Source organism: Notolepis coatsorum (genome assembly GCF_963971535.1).
Source record: "Notolepis coatsorum genome assembly, chromosome: 17".
Classification (NCBI taxonomy): Eukaryota; Metazoa; Chordata; class Actinopteri; order Aulopiformes; family Paralepididae; genus Notolepis; species Notolepis coatsorum.
The window spans coordinates 34439003-34458705 of record NC_140181.1 but is presented as its reverse complement, the minus strand read 5'-3'; the positions used below and the strand labels follow the sequence as shown (position 1 = coordinate 34458705).

Sequence of the window (19703 nt, the reverse complement as noted above, 5' to 3'; positions counted from 1 at the left end):
GTTTTTACGGAAACCTTAACGAAACGAAAACGAAACAGATCAAAATCGTTTTAGTCTGGACAAGGTTGTAAACTCTGTGGCCATTAGGTGTTATTGTGTGTGGCAATTTACTATTGTTGTGTGTGCCACCATTTTGGCGCCCCCATTCCTCTTGCTCAGTGGTACCGCCCAAACCATCTCACTGGCTGCTATGGCCAGGGTCATCAGTAAGCAGTCAGAAAATAGGAAATGTCCTATTCCCATATCGCCTTGTGTTTTTAACACATTGTAATAACTTTTCCAAATAAAGATTTACCTCTGTTATACCTGCATCTGTTGTATTGCTGTGTTACTGTGTTGGGAACTTGTGGAAACTAGTCCAGGTCGATTTTATTTCTTTCTTGAAATATAGGGCACATATGTCAGGGGCAAGATTTAATAAGATCAGAATGTATATTCTGTAATACAAACACAACTGGGTCGTCACCCCAACCTCATTCTGACTGGAGATAGGAAGACTCTGCATAGTCACACTTCCTTTTTAAACTAGCTACGAAATATCAAGAAATACGTTTTTGTCTTTATTTAGTGTTTGAAACCATTGTAAACATTTGATAAAAGCAATAACATACTCCAGGTTATGTTATAATGTGATAATTGATAATCATTCCCACATGATCACTAGTAACCTACTCCCTCTGAGTTGCTGCTTAATCAGACCAGCCTCTTCTTACTAGTTCTCTGAAATATTTATTAACAGTATTATTACAAACAATGGAACATGTTTAACATCATAGCATCACATGTAAAAAACTAAAAAGCCACATTAATTTATCACAGTGATTGTCAGTGAATCAATATAATCAAACAGCTGGCCACTAAGAACCATCTGCTGTATCACTTTAACCAGTTACCCTAGCAACTGTTTGCCTGAATACAGACAGTATGTCATGACAAATATTTGTATTACTGGTAAAACTGTTTTAAATTAGACATTTGCCAAACCAAAAGCCATAAAAGAAAAACTATTTAAATAACAACCGCAAAGTCCTAATTTTTTACTCTGAAGGATCTACAGCAATCTGCCTCTTCCACTCCTCACTAATAGTTTACTAGTAGGACTGTATAATAGTTTGAGGTACAGTAAACTACATTTACATTTACATTTAGTCATTTAGCTGACACTTTTATCCAAAGCGACTTACAAATGTTGATGAACATTGTTACTCAGCTGATAGAGTTGTACCCTTCCTGCTGTCTTGTTGTACAAAACTTGTAAGTCGCTTTGGATAAAAGCGTCAGCTAAATGACAAAATGTAGTTTACTGTACCTCAAACTATTATACAGTCATATAGTAATGGTAGTTTACTGTACTTAAAACTACACCGTTCTGTATAGCGGAGACATGATTCTACTGGACCAGGGGGTCTTTTCAGATCAGAACCAAGTTAAATATATATCCACCTTACAACTCAAACATAAAAGCAGTTACTGTTGGGAAAAAAAGCTCAAAAGTAAACCATCAACATCCATCACAAATAACCTTTAACACTTTCAGAGCCCAAGCTTAATTTCTTTTTACCCCCTTGAATGCCCAGCACCACTTCAATGTTAACGTTAATATCGCCTAATCTATGTTTTAAATTATGGCTATGTGTCTAATCTGCCCGTCGCTTATCAAAGACTCATTTTCCAGTCAACATTGTCGTAGCAGATTGTTTTTTTATCGGTTCATTTCCGTTTTCTAGCATTTTGAAAAGCACTCGTTTTCACGGAAAAAAGAAGACATTCCATGATAATCGCCCTTTACTGGAATATTCTAGAACGTTGTCATTTTTCGGCCTATTTACGAATCGTTTTCAAATAAACGCTAGATTATCGATAGTATATGTGTATGCATGCACGCTCGTGCCGCGAGCTGAAAATCGATTCTCCTAGTTCCTGACCGCTGGCACAGTCAAACAGCCATATCACATAATCACATAAAAGCTTATATCTCCGTGAAAACGGGTCTGGTTATCCTAAAACTGGTAACATAGATTCCTTACCTGAGATCAGATAATATCCAAATGGATTATTCCAATTCCTGATCGCCATTCGAAAAAATCAATCCTTTTATTGATTCACCGCATATACTGTAAAAACACATAATCCCGCTGCTCTGAGGCTCCAGAGTGAAGCTGATCGACGCCGGTTGCATGAGTGAGAAGTTAAATGTGGAGTCCGGGGCGTAGGGGGCGCTTTTTTCACATCTGAGCGCCTGGGGTGGCTGAATTTCCAACGGTAGACTCGGTTGATGAAATATGAATTCAGATCGCTAATAAAAAAAAAAAACGAGAAAAAACGAATATTCTCGTGATGGGCATTCAACCCGCGGGGGGTAAACCCGAGAAAACTCGGGTTGGGCAATCAAAGTGTTAAGAAAATGATAATGAAAAATAACAATAACAAAATAATATAATATTGGTTGTCTGTGCAGCAGAATGTTTTAAAGGAAAGACCAGAGTAATGTTTTAAAGGATAAGACCAGGGTAATGTTTTAAAGGATAAGACCAGTCATGTTTTAAATTATAAATTTGGTGGTTCCCCTTTATCACTTTGAGTGCCAACGACGAGAATTGTCGTTATTTCATGCCAACGACGAGAAATCTCGTTATTAATCGTTATTTTCTTTATTCGCGATTTCCATAAATTTGTCATCAATCTAGCCTCACGTTACCACTGGGACTCTCTCTGAGCTCGAACAGGGAAAATACCGCCCCCTATCGTCTCCCGGATGGTAATGCCCCTTTGGATTGGACTGAATGAAAACGCATGTGAAAAAGAAAAGAAAATCCGGAATCCACATTTTACTTGTCAGGCATGTAATCCGAGCCGATTGCAGTCTTTGTGGTCCCTCAGAACAGCGTGGAATTTGTGTTTCGAGCACCCAGCGTTGGATCAATAAATGTGATCGATATTTGGAATGGCGATCAGGAATTGGAATAATCTTTTTGGAGAACATCTGATCTATTTTACCAGTCTTGGGGTAATCAGAGCTTTTTTCACAGATATATCAACGTGTCCCCTATGTGTGTATGTGTGTGTGTGTGTGTGTGTGCTGATCAGGAAATAAGATAATCGATTTTTCAGCCCGCTTCTCTAGCGTGCATAAGTACACATATACTATCGATAATCTAGCGTTTATTTGAAAACAATTCATGAATAGGCCGAAAAATTACAACGTATCACTTTTTTTTCTGGAAATGTCCAAAAACGAGCGTTTTTCAAAATGGTATAAAACGGAAATGTACTGATGAAAAAACAATCCGTTTTGACAATGTTGACTGCAAGCAAGTCATTGATAAGCGACGGGTGTATTAGACACATAGCCATAATTTAAGATATAGTTTATGCATTTGCAAATGTGCTCGCCCTCTCATTGAATAGAGCGCTAAATCGTGCGCCCCCTGCTGGCACTCAAAGTGTTAAGTCTTCATAATGAAGTCCTACTTCAAGTCAAAATTGTTGGTGGAGAAATGCCTTCTGATTCCAGTCTAGCTTAGTCCAGTTCTTTTATCTCTCCAGTCCAGTCTAGCTAAATCCATGCCAGGTGTTTTCAGTCCATGCCAGGTGTTCCATCTCTCTAGTGAGTCAAGTCCATGCCAGGTGTTCCATCTCTCTAGTCCACGCCAGGTGTTCTATCTCTCCAGTCTGCTCCACTCAGCAGGGGGCTCTCTAGGACCTTTTGGCTTCTTTATCCGACAGTTAAAACCTGTATAGAAAATACAAACAAGGAATACCTGGTTTGTTAATACATACATATATATAGAGAGATATATAGAGAGAGATATAGAGAGAGATATAGAGAGAGCGAGAGAGAGCGAGAGAGAGAGAGAGAGAGAGACAGACAGACAGACAGACAGACAGACAGACAGACAGACAGACAGACAGACAGACAGACAGACAGACAGACAGACAGACATACAGACAGACACATACCCATGTTTCCAGGTATACAGGGGCTGGTAATCTCTTTGAGGGGTTTGGAGACGTATTCATAGTCATCCTCTGTTGACGAGTGGCAATCAGCTGAAACACAAATATCCTCGTCAGTCTTTTGTGCCTGTAGCCATCAAGCTCCACAACGTAGCAGATATAACTCACTTGGTTAACGGCTGGAGAACTGATAGATCTCTTTAAAATAAATTGTCTTTACATTTACAATGACATACATGACACAAATAAACTAACAAACAAAGGAAAATAGGTTTTTATATTCAACCCATTTCCCCCATTTCTACCCAAATTTCCCTCAAAATATGTGTAAAATGTTCATGTCATATATTTCCTCCACTATACACAACCACTGCTCCTTTGTGGGCGGGTCCACCTTATACCATGCTCTTGTTGTGGTTTTCTTGCTGGCTGCTAGCAGTGCCTTCACCAGGTATCTGTCTCCTCCTTGTATGTTTTCCTGTGGCAGATTCCCCAGATATAATACCAGACCTGTCTTAGGCACTCCATAACCCAGTATCTCCTTTAATATTTCCCACACTCCTTCCCAAATCTCCTGAATTTTTTTGGCACTTGCAAAATATATGTGTGTGATCTGCCCTCACTTGGCCACACAACCTCCAACATTCATTTGGTTCTAGTGTTAATAATATAGGAAGTCTTTATTTGGCATGCAAACGACACACACATGCGATGGGCGGCACACACACACAGGAACACACACATGCAATTTCTTGTGTGGCCTAATGCGATTGAGTCTCTGCACTTGACCCATCCCGTCGTCCTTCCCCCCAAGGGCAGCCGGGAGCAGATAGGGCGTCGACGTGAGCCGCGCCCCGGGGACCAATCCAAGTGCTCCTGCCCGTCTTCGCCAAGGACGCAACAGCGTTAGTGATCTGTTGTTGTGCATGTTTTTCCATTGGGTTTATCTTATCGGGCACGGGGAGAACATGCAAACTCCACACAGAAAGGCCTGGGCGATACCCCACCTGGGTAACTGGCAACGCAGAAACCTGGTCCCCAAGCGGGAATCGAACCCTGGACCTTCTTGCTGTGAGGCGACAGTGTTAACCACTACACCACCGTGCCGCTATGTGTTGGCTTCCCCTTCATCTTTGGAGTTATGAAGTACCCAATACAAATTTTCGATCCAAATTCCCTCCATACCCTTGAATCAGTGGTTGAGTGTTGTAGCTTGCACACATTATACCATTCTTCCTCTGTCATCTCAATCTCAAGTTCACTTTCTCACTTTTCTTTTATATATATATATAGTTGAATTGCCCTTACTTCCCAACAGAGCCCGGTACAGAAATGATATCACTCTACCTTTCTTTCCTTCATATGCATTGACCATTGTTTTAATTACCCCGTTTTGTTCAATGTTCTGATCTGTTTTTATTTCCCGTATATAGGTATTTGTAGGTATTTAAAATGTCTTCAAAAAGATCCTTATCCAAATTAAACGTGTCTCTTAAATATTGAAAACTCTGCATTTCCCCCTTTTCCACCATCGTACATATTGCTGTGATGCCCTTACTTGCCCATCTCATGAAACTATGATCGTAAATTAACCATCTCAAAATCGTTCTAATTTATATCTCCTTACTACCGTTTTCCAGATATTTAAAGTAAATTTAGTTGGGTACAATACGTTTTCCTGTAACCTAGATATTTCCTTATCCCCCACTAATGCTTGAATCTGGTAACCTTCCCTCTTTGTTTCAATGTCTTTCCATCTGGCTATATCTGCATTACACCATCATGCCACTGCTCTGAGTTGTGCCACATAGTAATATTCTTTAAGACTTGGTACCGCCATTCCTCCTCTCTCCTTGGGTAGCTGCAGAGTCGCAAATCTGATTCTAGACCTTTCCCCCCCAAAATTAACCTTGAGATCCATTTGTCCCACTCGATAAATTTATTTTGTGTTATTGGTATGGGCAGTGCTTGATACACAACAACCTTAGCAATATGTTCAGGTACTGTACACTGTACTGTACGCTCTTCCTTCCATATATGAACTACTGTGCGGAGGTGTGGGGTAATACCTACAAAAGCCCTCTACAGCCAATATGCACCATGCAAAAAAAAGCAATAAGAATAGTCAACAAACATTGACATTTTCAATTTCAATAATTTATTTATTTATGATTTCAAAACTGCCCTCATTGTATACAAAGCCAGATATAAACTAATCCCAGGCAACATTCAAAGATGACTAAGGTACCCATGTACATGTCAAAATACTTCCCAAAGGTCAGTGAATACCACGACCACAACACCAGAGGGAGCTCCACAAATAATGTTAAACCCAGATTCGGCTCAAACAAGGGACTAAACACGTTTCGCAATTATGCCACATCAATGTGGAACGCCCTACCCACAGCTGTAAAGGAATGTGAATCACTACCCACTTTTAAAACCACTCTCAAGGAGCACCTACGGGAGACTGCAATTCGAAACTGGCCCCTGTAAATGTCCTAACCCAACCCCCTCCAATGTACAGTAAATGTCCTAACCCAATAATACACGAGACCCTCTTCTTGGAACCAAGTAAGGTTTCGTCGATAATCCAATGTACAGTTACCCCCCCCCCCCCCCCCCCCCACCCCGCCTAAAACCGTAAATCTGGTATGTCATAAATGTATAGATGTAGCAGCAGTACTGTCTATCTGTATGTCAGGCTCAGCTTCTTCCCCCAGGCCATCAGAGCCTTGAACAATGAACACTGAGTGCCACAGAACACTGATCTATCCACACACAAGCACACATGAGCACACACACGTCACGCACGCTGTGCACGCTCACACACTAGCAGCCACTTTAACACATTAACATGAGCAGACACACACTCATGCCGCACACGCCCACACTTATGGCCAAAAAGGAAAGGTCACTTTAAATTAGTATAACAACAGTAACAGTGTATTGCACTACCAAAGCTACCTAGCATGTCCTATATGCCCTGTAAATAACTATGTACAGATACCGAGATGTCCCACCATGTTACCTGTTACCTGTTACCTGTTTATTGCACAATGTTGTTTTTTATTGGATTCTATTACATGTTGTACCACTGTATTGCACATCGTTGCGGGCAAGACCACCCGCATTTCATTGTATACTTGTATGCCGTGACAAATAAAGCTCTTGACTTGACTTGACTTGTCATGTATGTCATATATGTTATGATGAATTGAAAATGGGGGACCCTGATGTATTGATTGATTGATTTAATACTTTATTTTGACACAAATCGTATGACAAAAAAACATTTTAAAAGACAAGACAATAACAGTGTCAATAACGCTGGTCAAAAATGGATAAAACACAATAAAGCCAAGGCTTGTTTCCATTGTGGTCCATACATGGAACATAAAAAGGCACAGAAACACAAATGGACATGTACACTGACAGGACACATTCTAAAAGAAAATTATAAAAACACCTAACCTGACAACTCATACAGTTAACTAATGTTAAAAGAAAATCCGCAAACCCTTAAAAGCAACTCATGATAAAAGAAATAAAAGCCAAGTTATGATAAAAGAGATAAAAAAAACATTTTAAGACCAATTTGAGTTGCTGCTGAGCCATGTTTTTAGGGCGGATGTAAACAAGACGAAAGTCTTTCTCTGGTCTGCATCCCCTTAACAATTGTGTGTATTGAGCTGTACTGTATTGTACCCATTCTGCAATCTGTTAATAACATTTTCAATCAATCAATCAATCAACAGGGAAGGTGTGAGGATTCGCCTGTTCCCTGGACCTTTTTTTCCCTTTCCTCACCTCACCAGCCCCCACCCTTGTGAGAATTTTCCCTGCCTCCTACTCTTCACCAGCCCCCACCCTTGTGAGAACTTTTGCCTGCCTCCTACTCTTCACCAGCCCCCACCCTTGGACATTCTGTTCCTCTACCCTCACGCCCCTGTTGGGAGTTTGCAATCTGCTCGGGAGAGTACTTAGGTGGCAGGCTCCCTTCCAGTCCTGGTCGGGTCGTTCTGTATCTGTGTCTGTGTTCATGGAGTTCTGTACGTTACCATTCTGTACGTCACCATCACCTGCCGCGTCTCCGGCGTGAGACGACGGCCCAGCCATCACCACCTGTCGCCGTTTGCCTGGAGTGGGACACCGTCTTCGCTCTCTAATTCTCTACGGGAGGTTTTCCAGTGTTCCCACTCCAGACGTCAAGGCGGCACACCATCGCTCCCGATTCCACGGGAGGAAGGCGTCTCTTTGTGATCCTCGTACCTGGGGTGAGGCTCGTCGTCGCTCCCTAGTATTCCACGGGAGGACGGCGTGTTCCCATCCCGGTCCCCTGGGACCCCCTTTGTTCTGCGCTGCCCGTCTGCAGCATCCGAGGAGGAGGATCTCCGTGCCCGGCCCCGCTGTCGGGCCCCTGTCTCCGTGCCCGGCCCCCGCTGTCGGGCCCCTGTCCCCGTGCCAGGCCCCCGCTGTCGGGCCCCTGTCCCCGTGCCAGGCCTCCGCTGTCGGGCCCCTGTCCCCGTGCCAGGCCTCCGCCGTCGGGCCCCTGTCCCCGTGCCAGGCCTCCGCCGTCGGGCCCCTGTCCCCGTGCCAGGCCTCCGCCGTCGGGCCCCTGTTCCCGTGCCAGGCCTCCGCCGTCGGAACCCTGTCCTCATCCCTGTAAGCAGCTCTGGCCCTCGCCCTGTCCAAGGCCTTAACCCTGTTCTCTGTCCCTGTCTCCAGCCCGCCTCTCCGGGCCTCTGTCCCTGTCCCCCTCTCCAGTGCCCCTGGTCCTGGCCCTGACACTTAGCCCTGGTCCTTAGCCCTGGCCCTTAGCCTTAGTCCCTTAGCCTGTTCGCCTCTTAAAGGCACAGTGCCGCATTTTCCATATTTCTTTGACTCTAGTGTTTTTGTGTTCTCCCTTAAAGGAACTGTGCCGCTTTTTGTTCTATAATAAATAAATGCCCTGTTTTGGCTTACTCTCATACCTGTCTTGTGTTGTGCGATTGGGGTCGGTTACAAACCATAACAGAAGGAGAATATAACTTAACACATCGACGGCCACAGGGATTAGACGGGCCCCACTCTATAAGGCCAGCTTCTCATAACAAGGTTTAACTATGCGTGAAGGTGTTTGTAGAGCTAAATCTATATTTTAAATTATTGCTATGTGTCCATTCTCATTGTCAATTGACACTATAAACCTTCCCTTCAATATGCCTTAAGGAATACATTTTTTCATCAATACGTTCCCATTTTATAGCGTGATGAATATGAGCGTTATATCGGAATGATCTGGGATAATTCCTGCAAGGCTAGTTATAAGGCGCTAAGCTAATAACGTTAAATCGATTGGCGTTTCGGCCCTACACAAGCTACAGGTAAAAATCAAAATGCATATGATTGGTAATGCATGACAGGGGGGGGGGGGGGGGGCGCGGGACGTCGTTTCTGATTATTGATTACCAATAACGGAATTCGTTATTGTAGCCTAATACACTGATCGGCTGGTTGGCTATGATAACAAGGCCTGATCAGCATGAAATCTACGTGAAATAGCTCTCACCTGTGGCCGGTTGGATCCCAAAAAGGATTTCCCAGTTATTGATCGCCATCTGGTAGATCGATATGTCCATTGGCTGATGCTATATTCCTTTACTGCATACTCAATTCCGTGTCGCAAAAAGTATTCCAGGCGATCGGCTGAAGCCCTCGCTTCAGGCTAACAGAAAAACTAGGACTGAATGAAAAAAAATAACATCCGGTCTGAAAACAAGGAGTACTCCATTCTCGAGACAGCGCCACTACCAGGATCTGGCCGGTAATGCACTTTTCCGAATCCCAAGACTAGGGTATATCTGCAGTGCCGCTCCGTGACATTGAGTAGGTTATTAAAATGCAATAAAAGCAAAAACAAGCTTGGCCCTTTAAGCATGGCGCCGAATCACGTATACGTGATTGGCCGGGAATGTGTTAACACTTTGGATGCCACGCCCGAGATTTCTCGGGTTTACCCCCCCGACTGTTGAATGCCCATCACGAGATTTCTCTCTTTTTTTTTTTTTTTTTTTATTAGCGATCTGAAATCATATTGCATCAAGCGAGCCTACCGTTGGATATCCAGGCACCGCCGGCGCTCAGATGTGAAAAAAGCGCCCCCCTATCGTCTCCCAGATGGTAAATCACCCTTTTGGATTGGACTCAATGAAAGTGAATGGGAGAACGGATTTCTGACTCCACATTTTACTTCTCACTGATGTAACCGGGGTCAGCGCGCGGCACGAGCGTGCGTGCGCACACATATACTATCGATCATCTAGCGTTTATTTGAAAACTATTCATAAATAGGCCGACAAATGACAACGTTCTGGAATATTCCAGTAAAAGACGATTATCATCATAGGGTTGTTTTTTCCGCGAAAACGAGTGATTTTCAAAATGCTATCAAACGGAAATGAAGGGATAAAAAAACTATCTGCCTTGACAATGTTGACTGGAAAATGAGTCTTTGATAAGCGACGGGCAGATTAGACACATAGCCATAATTTAAAACATAGATTAGGCGATATTAAGTTAACATTGGAGTGGGTTTGGGCATCAAGGGGGTAAAAAGGAAAACACGGCGTGGCATCCAAAGTGTTAAGAGGGAAAGGGAATCTTAAACAACCAATGGTACACACTACGCTGAAAAGCATGTGCATATCTGTTTGTGAAGTGAAGTTGAGGAATAATTTACCTGAATACATCAAACTGAGTAAACATATGGCACAATTTAAAAATCAGCTTAAAGAATACACATTAGAGAAATACAGAAATGAGTAATGCGGATAAACAAAGTTATGTTATATTGTGTTATGTAGTGTTGTATTGTATTTACTGCTGTCAAGCTAATCAAGTTTTTTCTTTTTGTACTATAAGTAAAAGTATTATTCTATAATGTATTATACTAAATTATGTTATATATCTAGTAACATTTATGGAAGAACAAATGTACCATTAGTATTGGAAAGCTCACATCTGGTTGTCCCATGTATGCTATCACGCCATCTGTGAATAGACCCAGTTTGTGTTCTAAGCCTCCCATCTCCACCCTTTGATATTACTATTCTGTCTAATTGCTTGAGCCAATGGTTCAATGAAGATGTCAAAGAGTGTCGGTGAAAGACAACAGCCTTGTCTGGTAGACCTCCCTAGTCTGATCCTATCAGTCAGGCTACCATTAATCTTCACCCTTGCTGTTGGTTCGTGGTACAGTGATTTGATTGATTCCTCATTGAACCGAATTTTTTACAAGACATGATATATGACACGCCTTTTCAGCATCCATACTCTGCACTTTCTCCCCTTCTCTGAACCTCTTCTACTATATTAATTGTTTTCCTTATATTGTCCTGTGCTTGTCTCCCTCTAATAAAGCCAGTCTGGTCCTCATCTATAATATCTGGCATAAACGTCTCACATATTTTAGAAATTATTGAAGTGTATACTTTATAATCTAAATAATGGATATTGGCCTAAAGCTACTACATAGTTCCATATCCTTACCTTTCTTGGGGATTATAGTGATGATGGCTTCTTTCCAGGAAGGGGGAATCCTGCCCTCCTTCATGGTGTATCTAAGCAATGCTAACAGTAAGGGGCCCAATTCCTGTCTAGATGTCTTGTAAACTTCAGATGGGAAACCATCACTCCCTGGCAACTTATTGTTTTTCATTCTACTAATGGCATCTTCCATCTCTTCCTCTGTAATATCTGAGTTCAACAATCCATTCTGTTCTTCCCCTTTTGTTGGTAGATCTAATCTCTCAAAAAATTACTTAATATTCCCTTCCTCGGCTGCTTTTGGTTATGTGTATAGTGTCCTGAAATAATCTTAATATCCTCTCTATTCCCTCTGGCGCTCTTAATAGGTTAATCGTTTTGGGATCCCTAATCTTATGTACCATATTTAATGTATCTTGTATCCTCCTAATCCATTGCAAACCTAGCTTTCTTCTACCTCTGTTATAGTGGAGCAGATTGCTGAAACAATCTTTCACTTTGTGGCACAAGCACCAAATTTGGCACACATGTGCTTCGGAACCTACTTTTTCAAATGCCAGAAGTAAGCTGTCAAAGCTGCAGCGGGCTGACGTGAAAAAATAATATTCGTGATTATATCTCACAGGTCGAACAAACCTGAATGTTATTGCCATAAAATACAACGTATATTGTTTCTTTACCCATCTGTGAACGTCTTAAAAAAATTATAAAGAATGGCGGAGCTATGGAGATTATACAAAAGTAACTGTACTTACAGTACATTTCATTCACGGTCTTTGCTGCCCTGTAACGGGTGCCTGGTGGTACTAAATCCAGATTTAACTCTGCCATTGGATTTGACCCGATCCATAGATGTATGACTTGCCCATAATATGGTCATTTATAGGCCTGATATTCTATATTCATATTTCAAAATGTCCGGATGGCAAAATTCAGTACTGTATCTACAAAACCCCTTGTAAATCATCTGCCCTTTATTAATGTGCTTAGATTTTTTTGCACACTTGATCTCAAGAAGGTGCTGAATTGTTCACGTCTGGTCAATGTTAGCATGGTGTTATTCAATTATATGTTATTCAATTATAATAATTTATATTCTCCTTTGGTTCATTACAATTTACTCAAGCATAGTAACAGACACAATATTTCTGACACTGGGAATACATTCCCTGAGGTCCATAGATGTCCCTAGATACCAAGAACATGCAAATGGAGAAGTGGAGCAAACTTCCAGATACTTGGGTATGTAGCTACTTTTAGGCGAATTTTCGGAAAATATGGCTAGGGCTTAAGAGGTTAACACCTCCTTTTCTCTTTCCTTACCTTTACCTTGTACCAGCTCATATCCTATGTTGTCGTCTAGCGATGACCCCTCCCCTTGCCTCAGACTGGCCGGTCCTGCCAAATCATAGATGGGCGTCGCAAGATGGGGCGAGCCGATTGGCTTAGCCCGGGGCTTGACGGTGCTGTAAAGTGCGGCCGCTGTGGCACCTGGGAGATCGTTGTCATAGTGATGAGACCTGGCCGTGGCGCTAGGAGCAGAAAGCAAGGAGGGGTCAAACACCCTCATACCAGCAACTGTTGTGAATATAAACTCTTTGATGTGTCATTTTCACTGTTAAATGAAGTCACTGCTTACTAGTAACTACACAAAATGAGAGATCACTGGAAAACTATCTGTTTAATAGCATTTTCATCTGTTTAACAGTGTGTTCATCTGTTTAACAGTATGTTCATCTGTTTAATAGTGTGTTCATCTGTTTAATAGTATGTTCATCTGTTTAATAGTATGTTCATCTGTTTAACAGTGTGTTCATCTGTTTAATAAGATAGTATAGAGTAGACTATCTCTGGTTAAACTACCACAGTGATCCATCTCATTATATAGACTATCTCTAGTTAAACTCGGGAGGTAGAGCAGTCATCTGGTAATCCGGAGGTTTCCAGTTCGATTCCCACTCCTCCCGGCCAGCGTGTCGAAGTGTCCTTGAGCAAGACACTTAACCCCTAATTGCTCCCGATGAGCAGGTTGGCACCTTGCATGGTTGCCTCCGCTGTCAGTGTGTGAATGTGTGAGTGAATGGGTAAAATGTGAGGAACCAATTGTAAAGCGTTTTGGATAAAAGCGCTCTACAGTATAAATGCAGCCATTTACCATTTACAGTGATCCATCTCATTATATAGACTGTCTCTGGTTAAACTTTTACAGTGATCCACCTCATTATAAAGACTGTTTCTGGTTAAACTATTACAGTGATCCATCTCATTATATAGACTGTCTCTGGTTGAACTATTACAGTGATCCATCTCATTATATAGACTGTTTCTGGTTAAACTATTACAGTGATCAATCTCATTATATAGACTGCCTCTGGTTAAACTATTACAGTGATCCATCTAATTATATAGACTGTCTCTGGTTAAACAACCACAGTGATCCATCTCATTATATAGACAGTCTCTGGTTAAACTACCACAATGATCCATCTCATTATATAGACTGTCTTTTCTTAAACTACCACAGTTATCAGTCTCATTGTATAGACTATTTCTGGTTAAACTACCACAATGATCTGGGTGATGATTAGACTAGTTACCTTGGAGAGGGTGCTGGAGAGTGGCCAGGGTTTGTGGAGGATGGGTGGGGTTGTTTGGGTTTGTTGACCACAGCGTACGTGTCGTTCATCACAGATACCCTGGAACACCTAAAAACACACAACACACAACCAATCATCAATCAATTTGACAATGATGAACTAGAAGAATGTACTCATCAGTACACACTGTCTCCACTGTGACATAACCGGCACATGCAACATAGTAGTGGATGAGACGTCCAGAGACACGGTGCAGGTCTGTGGGCGAGACGGTAGTGTGACAAAACGCGATGGCTACTGTGTACTGTAGTTAATACTCAGACCTTAGGGGACAAACAGGGAGGTGACAGAAAAGTAATTTTATGCAGGACTATTACGGTACTAAGTCAACTAATTTTGTGTTTATCAGGTGAAAGTGTTTAAAGGTAAAAGATCACTAAAGTAGGTCTTAAGTGATCAGTATAATACAGTATGTGTACTCAGTGTAGTACAGTATGTGTACTCAGTGTAATACAGTATGTGTACTCAGTAGGGGTGTAACGGTACGTACCTCGGTTTTGAAGTCACGGTTCAGTACCGGTTTTCGGTACAGTGGGAGTACGTTTACGTTTATTTATTTGGCTTTCCATGTTCCACTCAGGGGTGAAGCAGTAACTGTTAAGTAGGGCTGTCAATGAATATTCTATATTAAAATTAATAATCGACTTGTTAAAAAAGAAAAGAAAAAAAAAATATTAGATTGTGGGGGCGTGGGCCTGAATGCGCTGCATGACGGATAGGAGACACGCAACGTCATTGAACTGAATACAACAGCAACCGCGACCACCATCCCTCAGGGTAAAACGTTATTGAATAGAGAAAGAAGCGTCATGCAGGTCCCTAATGGTAAATACTATTTCCTGTTTCATGCCAAGGAAAATATATCAATTCATGTTTATCACACCTTGTTTGGAGACGCGTTGCTGTGTATGAATGTCCGTTCTATATGCCGCAAACTATCATTAATTTGATCTCTGAGAGACATCACCTTCTCAATCTAGCACCAATCCTCCTCACGCACTGAGAGAGAGGGTGTGTGTGTGTGTGTGTGTGTGTGTGTGTGTGTGTGTGTGTGTGTGTGTGTGTGTGTGTGTGTGTGTGTGTGTGTGTGTGTGCATGTGTGTGCGTGTGTGTGTGTGCGTTCGCCACACTATGAGGCTATGCTAAATTACAGGTAATCTCTCAGTGTTGTGCGTGGCCTGAACGAACATACGTCTTTGCGCAAATTATATTTTTGGAAGGGGTGAACTTGGGGTTTTGAATTAAATGCATGCAAAAAAAAAGTTCTGCACGAGCGTTCCGTTGGTGGTTAACGTACCGTTGCATTCGTTCGGTACACAGCGCTTACTGAACCGAAGGTCCAGTACTGAAACGGTTCAGTACGGATATGTGTACCGTTACACCCCTAGTACTCAGTGTAATACAGAATGTGTACTCAGTGTAATACAGAATGTGTATTCAGTGTGATACAGTGTGATAGTGTGTGTACTTAGTGTAATACAGTATCATTCACATTGAATAAACATACTGTATTACACTGAGTACACATACTGTATCACACTGTACTATACAGAGTACACATACTGTATGCCACTGAGTACACATACTGTATCACACTGTACTATACAGAGTACACATACTGTATCACACTGTACTACACTGAGTACACATACTGTATCACATGTGTGTCATGGGGCTATCCCATGCCCTATAAGTAGGGATGCACATTGGCCATACACACACCACTCTTCTATGTATAGCATCTTGCTGGCATATAGTTGTGGATTGTGTATGGTTAATGGGTACTCTGAGTTGGAACGGCTTTAATTGGTTTGGCCTGTTCCCCGCATGTGGTCATGCTGCCAAACATTTAGTTTAGGCCTTTGGCATAGTTTATTGTGTACTGGGAAAACCCAGGCACAGAAGACAAACACCTTCTGTTAAATCATAACATGTTATGTGGATTTAAAGTGTTTGTAAATACCGTTTGTCTGTGCTCCCACTTGGTTCCTTGTAGGATATCTGGCTGCCCAACCAGGCCCCGTTCCCCGTACGTGGCTAACTGAGTTAGCCGTATAATCTTCAGGATAACTTGACATAAGTCAGGCTTTTCGGTTCCACAAAGCAGGTTTGTCTAAATCACTATGGCAATTGGCAACAGATTGAAAAATGTGAACCTGCTCCAGCGCAGGTTTAGTTAAGTTAGCTGGATAAACTGGCCACTCCCTCGCAAACAAATGCCAGCTCCCTTCCTCAGAGATCCCATTATACCATTCTGAATGATGTTTTTGTGCTTCGTTTTTCTAGAGGGGGCTTTTGAAATGTAAAATAATAGACCTAAAATGCTGATAATAAATCATATTCAGCCTATGGATTTACTTCGTCCTAAATAATGCACGTCATAGCTATACGGCGCTCGCAACACACACTATGTGGTTATTTTAATAACGGAGCATTGCAAATGTGAATCCCGTGGGGATATTTTTAATGAATGAAACTTGGATCCTATCGGGCGTTTGGCTCTGATTCGTTTCATATTCTCCGCTGTGGATGTATTTGCTTAACCGGAGCGCCCGGATTGTGTTTCATTCAAGCATAAATTGAAGCGTCTTTACGTGTGGATTGTGGATGTGAATTACGAGGAATCTGAAACTGTGGATTGTTGAATTGTATCACTGCTGTCACACATTATTGTGATATTGTAACTGGGATTAAAATGTCTGAGGAGATGCGCTGTTTGACGGACTTGATGACGTGGACATGACTTGAGAAAAGTGAATGAGCAATTGCAAGCCTTTGACATTTTGATGAATGAATTTGAGAAAATGCATTTATCTGTTCAAGCACTGTTATCTGATGATGAAAAAGATGACTGGTGATGAACATGACTGGTATAAACCAAAGGTTAATCAATTCAATGCATGTATGGATGATGTCCGAAACAGATTAAAACCTGATTAATAGTGAAACTGTTAATAGCCTCCAAGCCTCTCTGTCACCGTTATTTCGGGGGTCGCGCCTTGAAAACTTTGAGAACCATGTATTTATATAGTACATGATACCTAAGCTAAGCGCATACAGTACAGATATCCTCATAAGTATCTATTAATTCGTATCAATTAGATACTATTTGGGCTTGTTTTTATCTACTTATTCTGAAAGAGTTGAAATAATTATTTTCACTAGCAAGATCTCATTCGATTATTCATTCCATTAAGCCTACTGCCAGCAGGCACATTTAAAGAAATATAATCTGATTGATTGGATTAATGAGGAACTTAAAATTTGCCTATAGATATGCATTTAACTTGTCTGCGATATCTTCTTGTTAGAAAATCATGGTTTTCGGGGATCGACACCTCTCCCTTTTCAGGTAAAATGGCCATGCGCAATTATCCTGATTACTGAAGTCTGGTTCGAATGAACGAGACCGAATCAGCCTTCGAGAAACCGAGATAGCCTGACATCAATCATCGGGTTAATTTAAGCTGGCTAATGGGACTTTTGATCGACTTAGTTGAAGCAGGTACGGGGAATGGGGCCCAGAACTGGGAGAGGCCAAAGCCTTTTCTGGAGGGGAGATTTGGAAGGTACCAACTGTGGCAGAGTACAGGGGGAGGGTTTTCATGATGAGAAGGGAATAGACTTCTAAAGTGCTCTAAACAAAGATTTGATCAAAAAATAAGTAAAGTGCTCTAAACACTTTTTTGTGTTTAGAGCTTTTTTACTGTTTTGTGATGATAGCTCGGTATGGAATGATGTATCCATGTTGCACAGAATAATTTAAGGTGTAAAATAATGTTTGTATTATCTAATTGATTGTTGTGATTTGGTTTGTCCCTGTAGGAGGAGCTTCCAGGATAAAGCCTGGGATAGAAGCTCTTCTGGGGAGGAGAAGTTGAAGCAGGCTTGGAAGCGAGACACGGCTGTGCTGGAGCTAGTTCCCTTAGCCAATGGCCTAGTAGTTGTGTGATATTTTGTTTATAGAAAAGTTTAATCGTTTGTATTTTTGTTTGTATTTAATTATGTTAAATACGGTTTTTGCCAGTTTTTCCACTGGAGGGCAAAAGAACAGAAAATAAAAAGCAACCACCAGTTTTTGCGGCAAAAAAGTGTATAAGCTATCTAGGTTGCCACCTAGACAGCAGCCTAAGCAGGGAATCCATGGCTCTCAAAACTATGAGCAAGGTGAATGGCAGAACAACATTTCTGGCCAGGAAAGCACATTTATTAGACCCTGTAAGCATTCTGGAAAATTCTCTTGTTTCTTGTTGGTTCGAGTTTCGACTATGGTATCTGTTCTTGGTACGGAGGTCTGACCAAAGTTTTAAAAGATAAGTTACAGGTTTCCCAGAACAAACTCATCCGATTAACTCTAGGACTAGTAGCCTCTAGCACATGTGGGCAAACAACACTTCCAGTTGCTGGGCTGGCGCCCTCTGGAAGCCAGGTCCATTCAACTTCAGCTCAACATAGTTCACAACATTTATAATAATAGGGCCCCCTCTTATCTTACAAATAATTTTCAGTGGAACAGGGACATGCATACCATAACACCAGAGCCAGCATTGCCGACCTGCGTATTCCAAGGTTCAAAACTAATATGGGCAAATGTTCTTTTAAATTCTGGGGAGCCACAAATTGGAATTTGCTACCTTCACAGCATCAGTAGGCGACACAAAAAAAGTCAACTCATGGCTCCTCGACAATGTCAAAAACTAGATTTTAAAATGCATGAAAATGTTGTCTGATACATTGTTGTCTGTTGCTACGTTTGTACTGCATTTAAAATGTTCATGTCTATGTAGTTTGTCAAATTTGTATTTATGGTCATGTTTTGTATTGCTTGTCTGTCTGAGACCAAGGACCACAATGGAAATAAGTCTTGACTTTTTTGTGTAGCATCTTTGACGTTTTTCTGGAATCTTGTATTTTTTTTAAATGTCTAATAAAATAAAATAAAATCAGATGACAACCTGTCTCCGACTACATTTTCCCACCGTTTGGCTACACTGAGTACACATGACATACTACACTGAATACACATACTGTATTACACTGAGTACACATACCATACTACACTAAGTACACATACTGTATTACACTGAATACACATACCATACTACACTAAGTACACATACTGTTGTGAAGGATCAGATTAAACCGAATATATATATTTATTTATGGATATATATTTAATAGTATTTGTATATCGTTTGATATCCCTTGTATATTCTTTGTACATATACACTGAATATCCCTTTAGTCTACTACAGCCCATAATAGTTCATTCTCTCATTGGACAAGAACCTGGCGCCAGCAGACAGGCCCCTTGAGTCAAGTTCAATAGTGCCGACGAACATGTCCCAACTAGCCCCGGTTCCGCGTAGGAATACGGCTACCGAAATACGAATGGTACTATTTGTTCACCGTGCATATAAATATGGCGCAAGTAAAGTAGAACTTTCTTTTTAGTCCATTAGTCCTTTACCCTCCAACCTAGTAACAGACGTGAAGCCTCACCCACGACCCACGTGTGGTGCAGTATGGCCTATTTGGCCCCAGAATAGGCATTGAGACCTC

At 41.6% G+C, this 19703-nt stretch overlaps 1 protein-coding gene across 1 annotated transcript in view; it reads right to left on the bottom strand.

The window, feature by feature from the left end:
* Positions 1-3616: 3616 nt before the first annotated feature.
* The window catches only part of LOC311244000 (tyrosine-protein phosphatase non-receptor type 18-like), a gene marked incomplete at its 5' end in the record, with an annotated part of 69159 nt that continues 53072 nt past the window's right edge, over positions 3617-19703 (bottom strand). The window contains 4 exons of the mRNA XM_084333409.1: positions 3617-3733; positions 3961-4050; positions 12808-13016; positions 14082-14189. Of these exons, the coding sequence (XP_084189535.1) occupies positions 3660-3733; positions 3961-4050; positions 12808-13016; positions 14082-14189 (481 nt within the window). The 3' untranslated portion in view covers positions 3617-3659. The remainder of the gene's footprint in view (positions 3734-3960; positions 4051-12807; positions 13017-14081; positions 14190-19703) is intronic.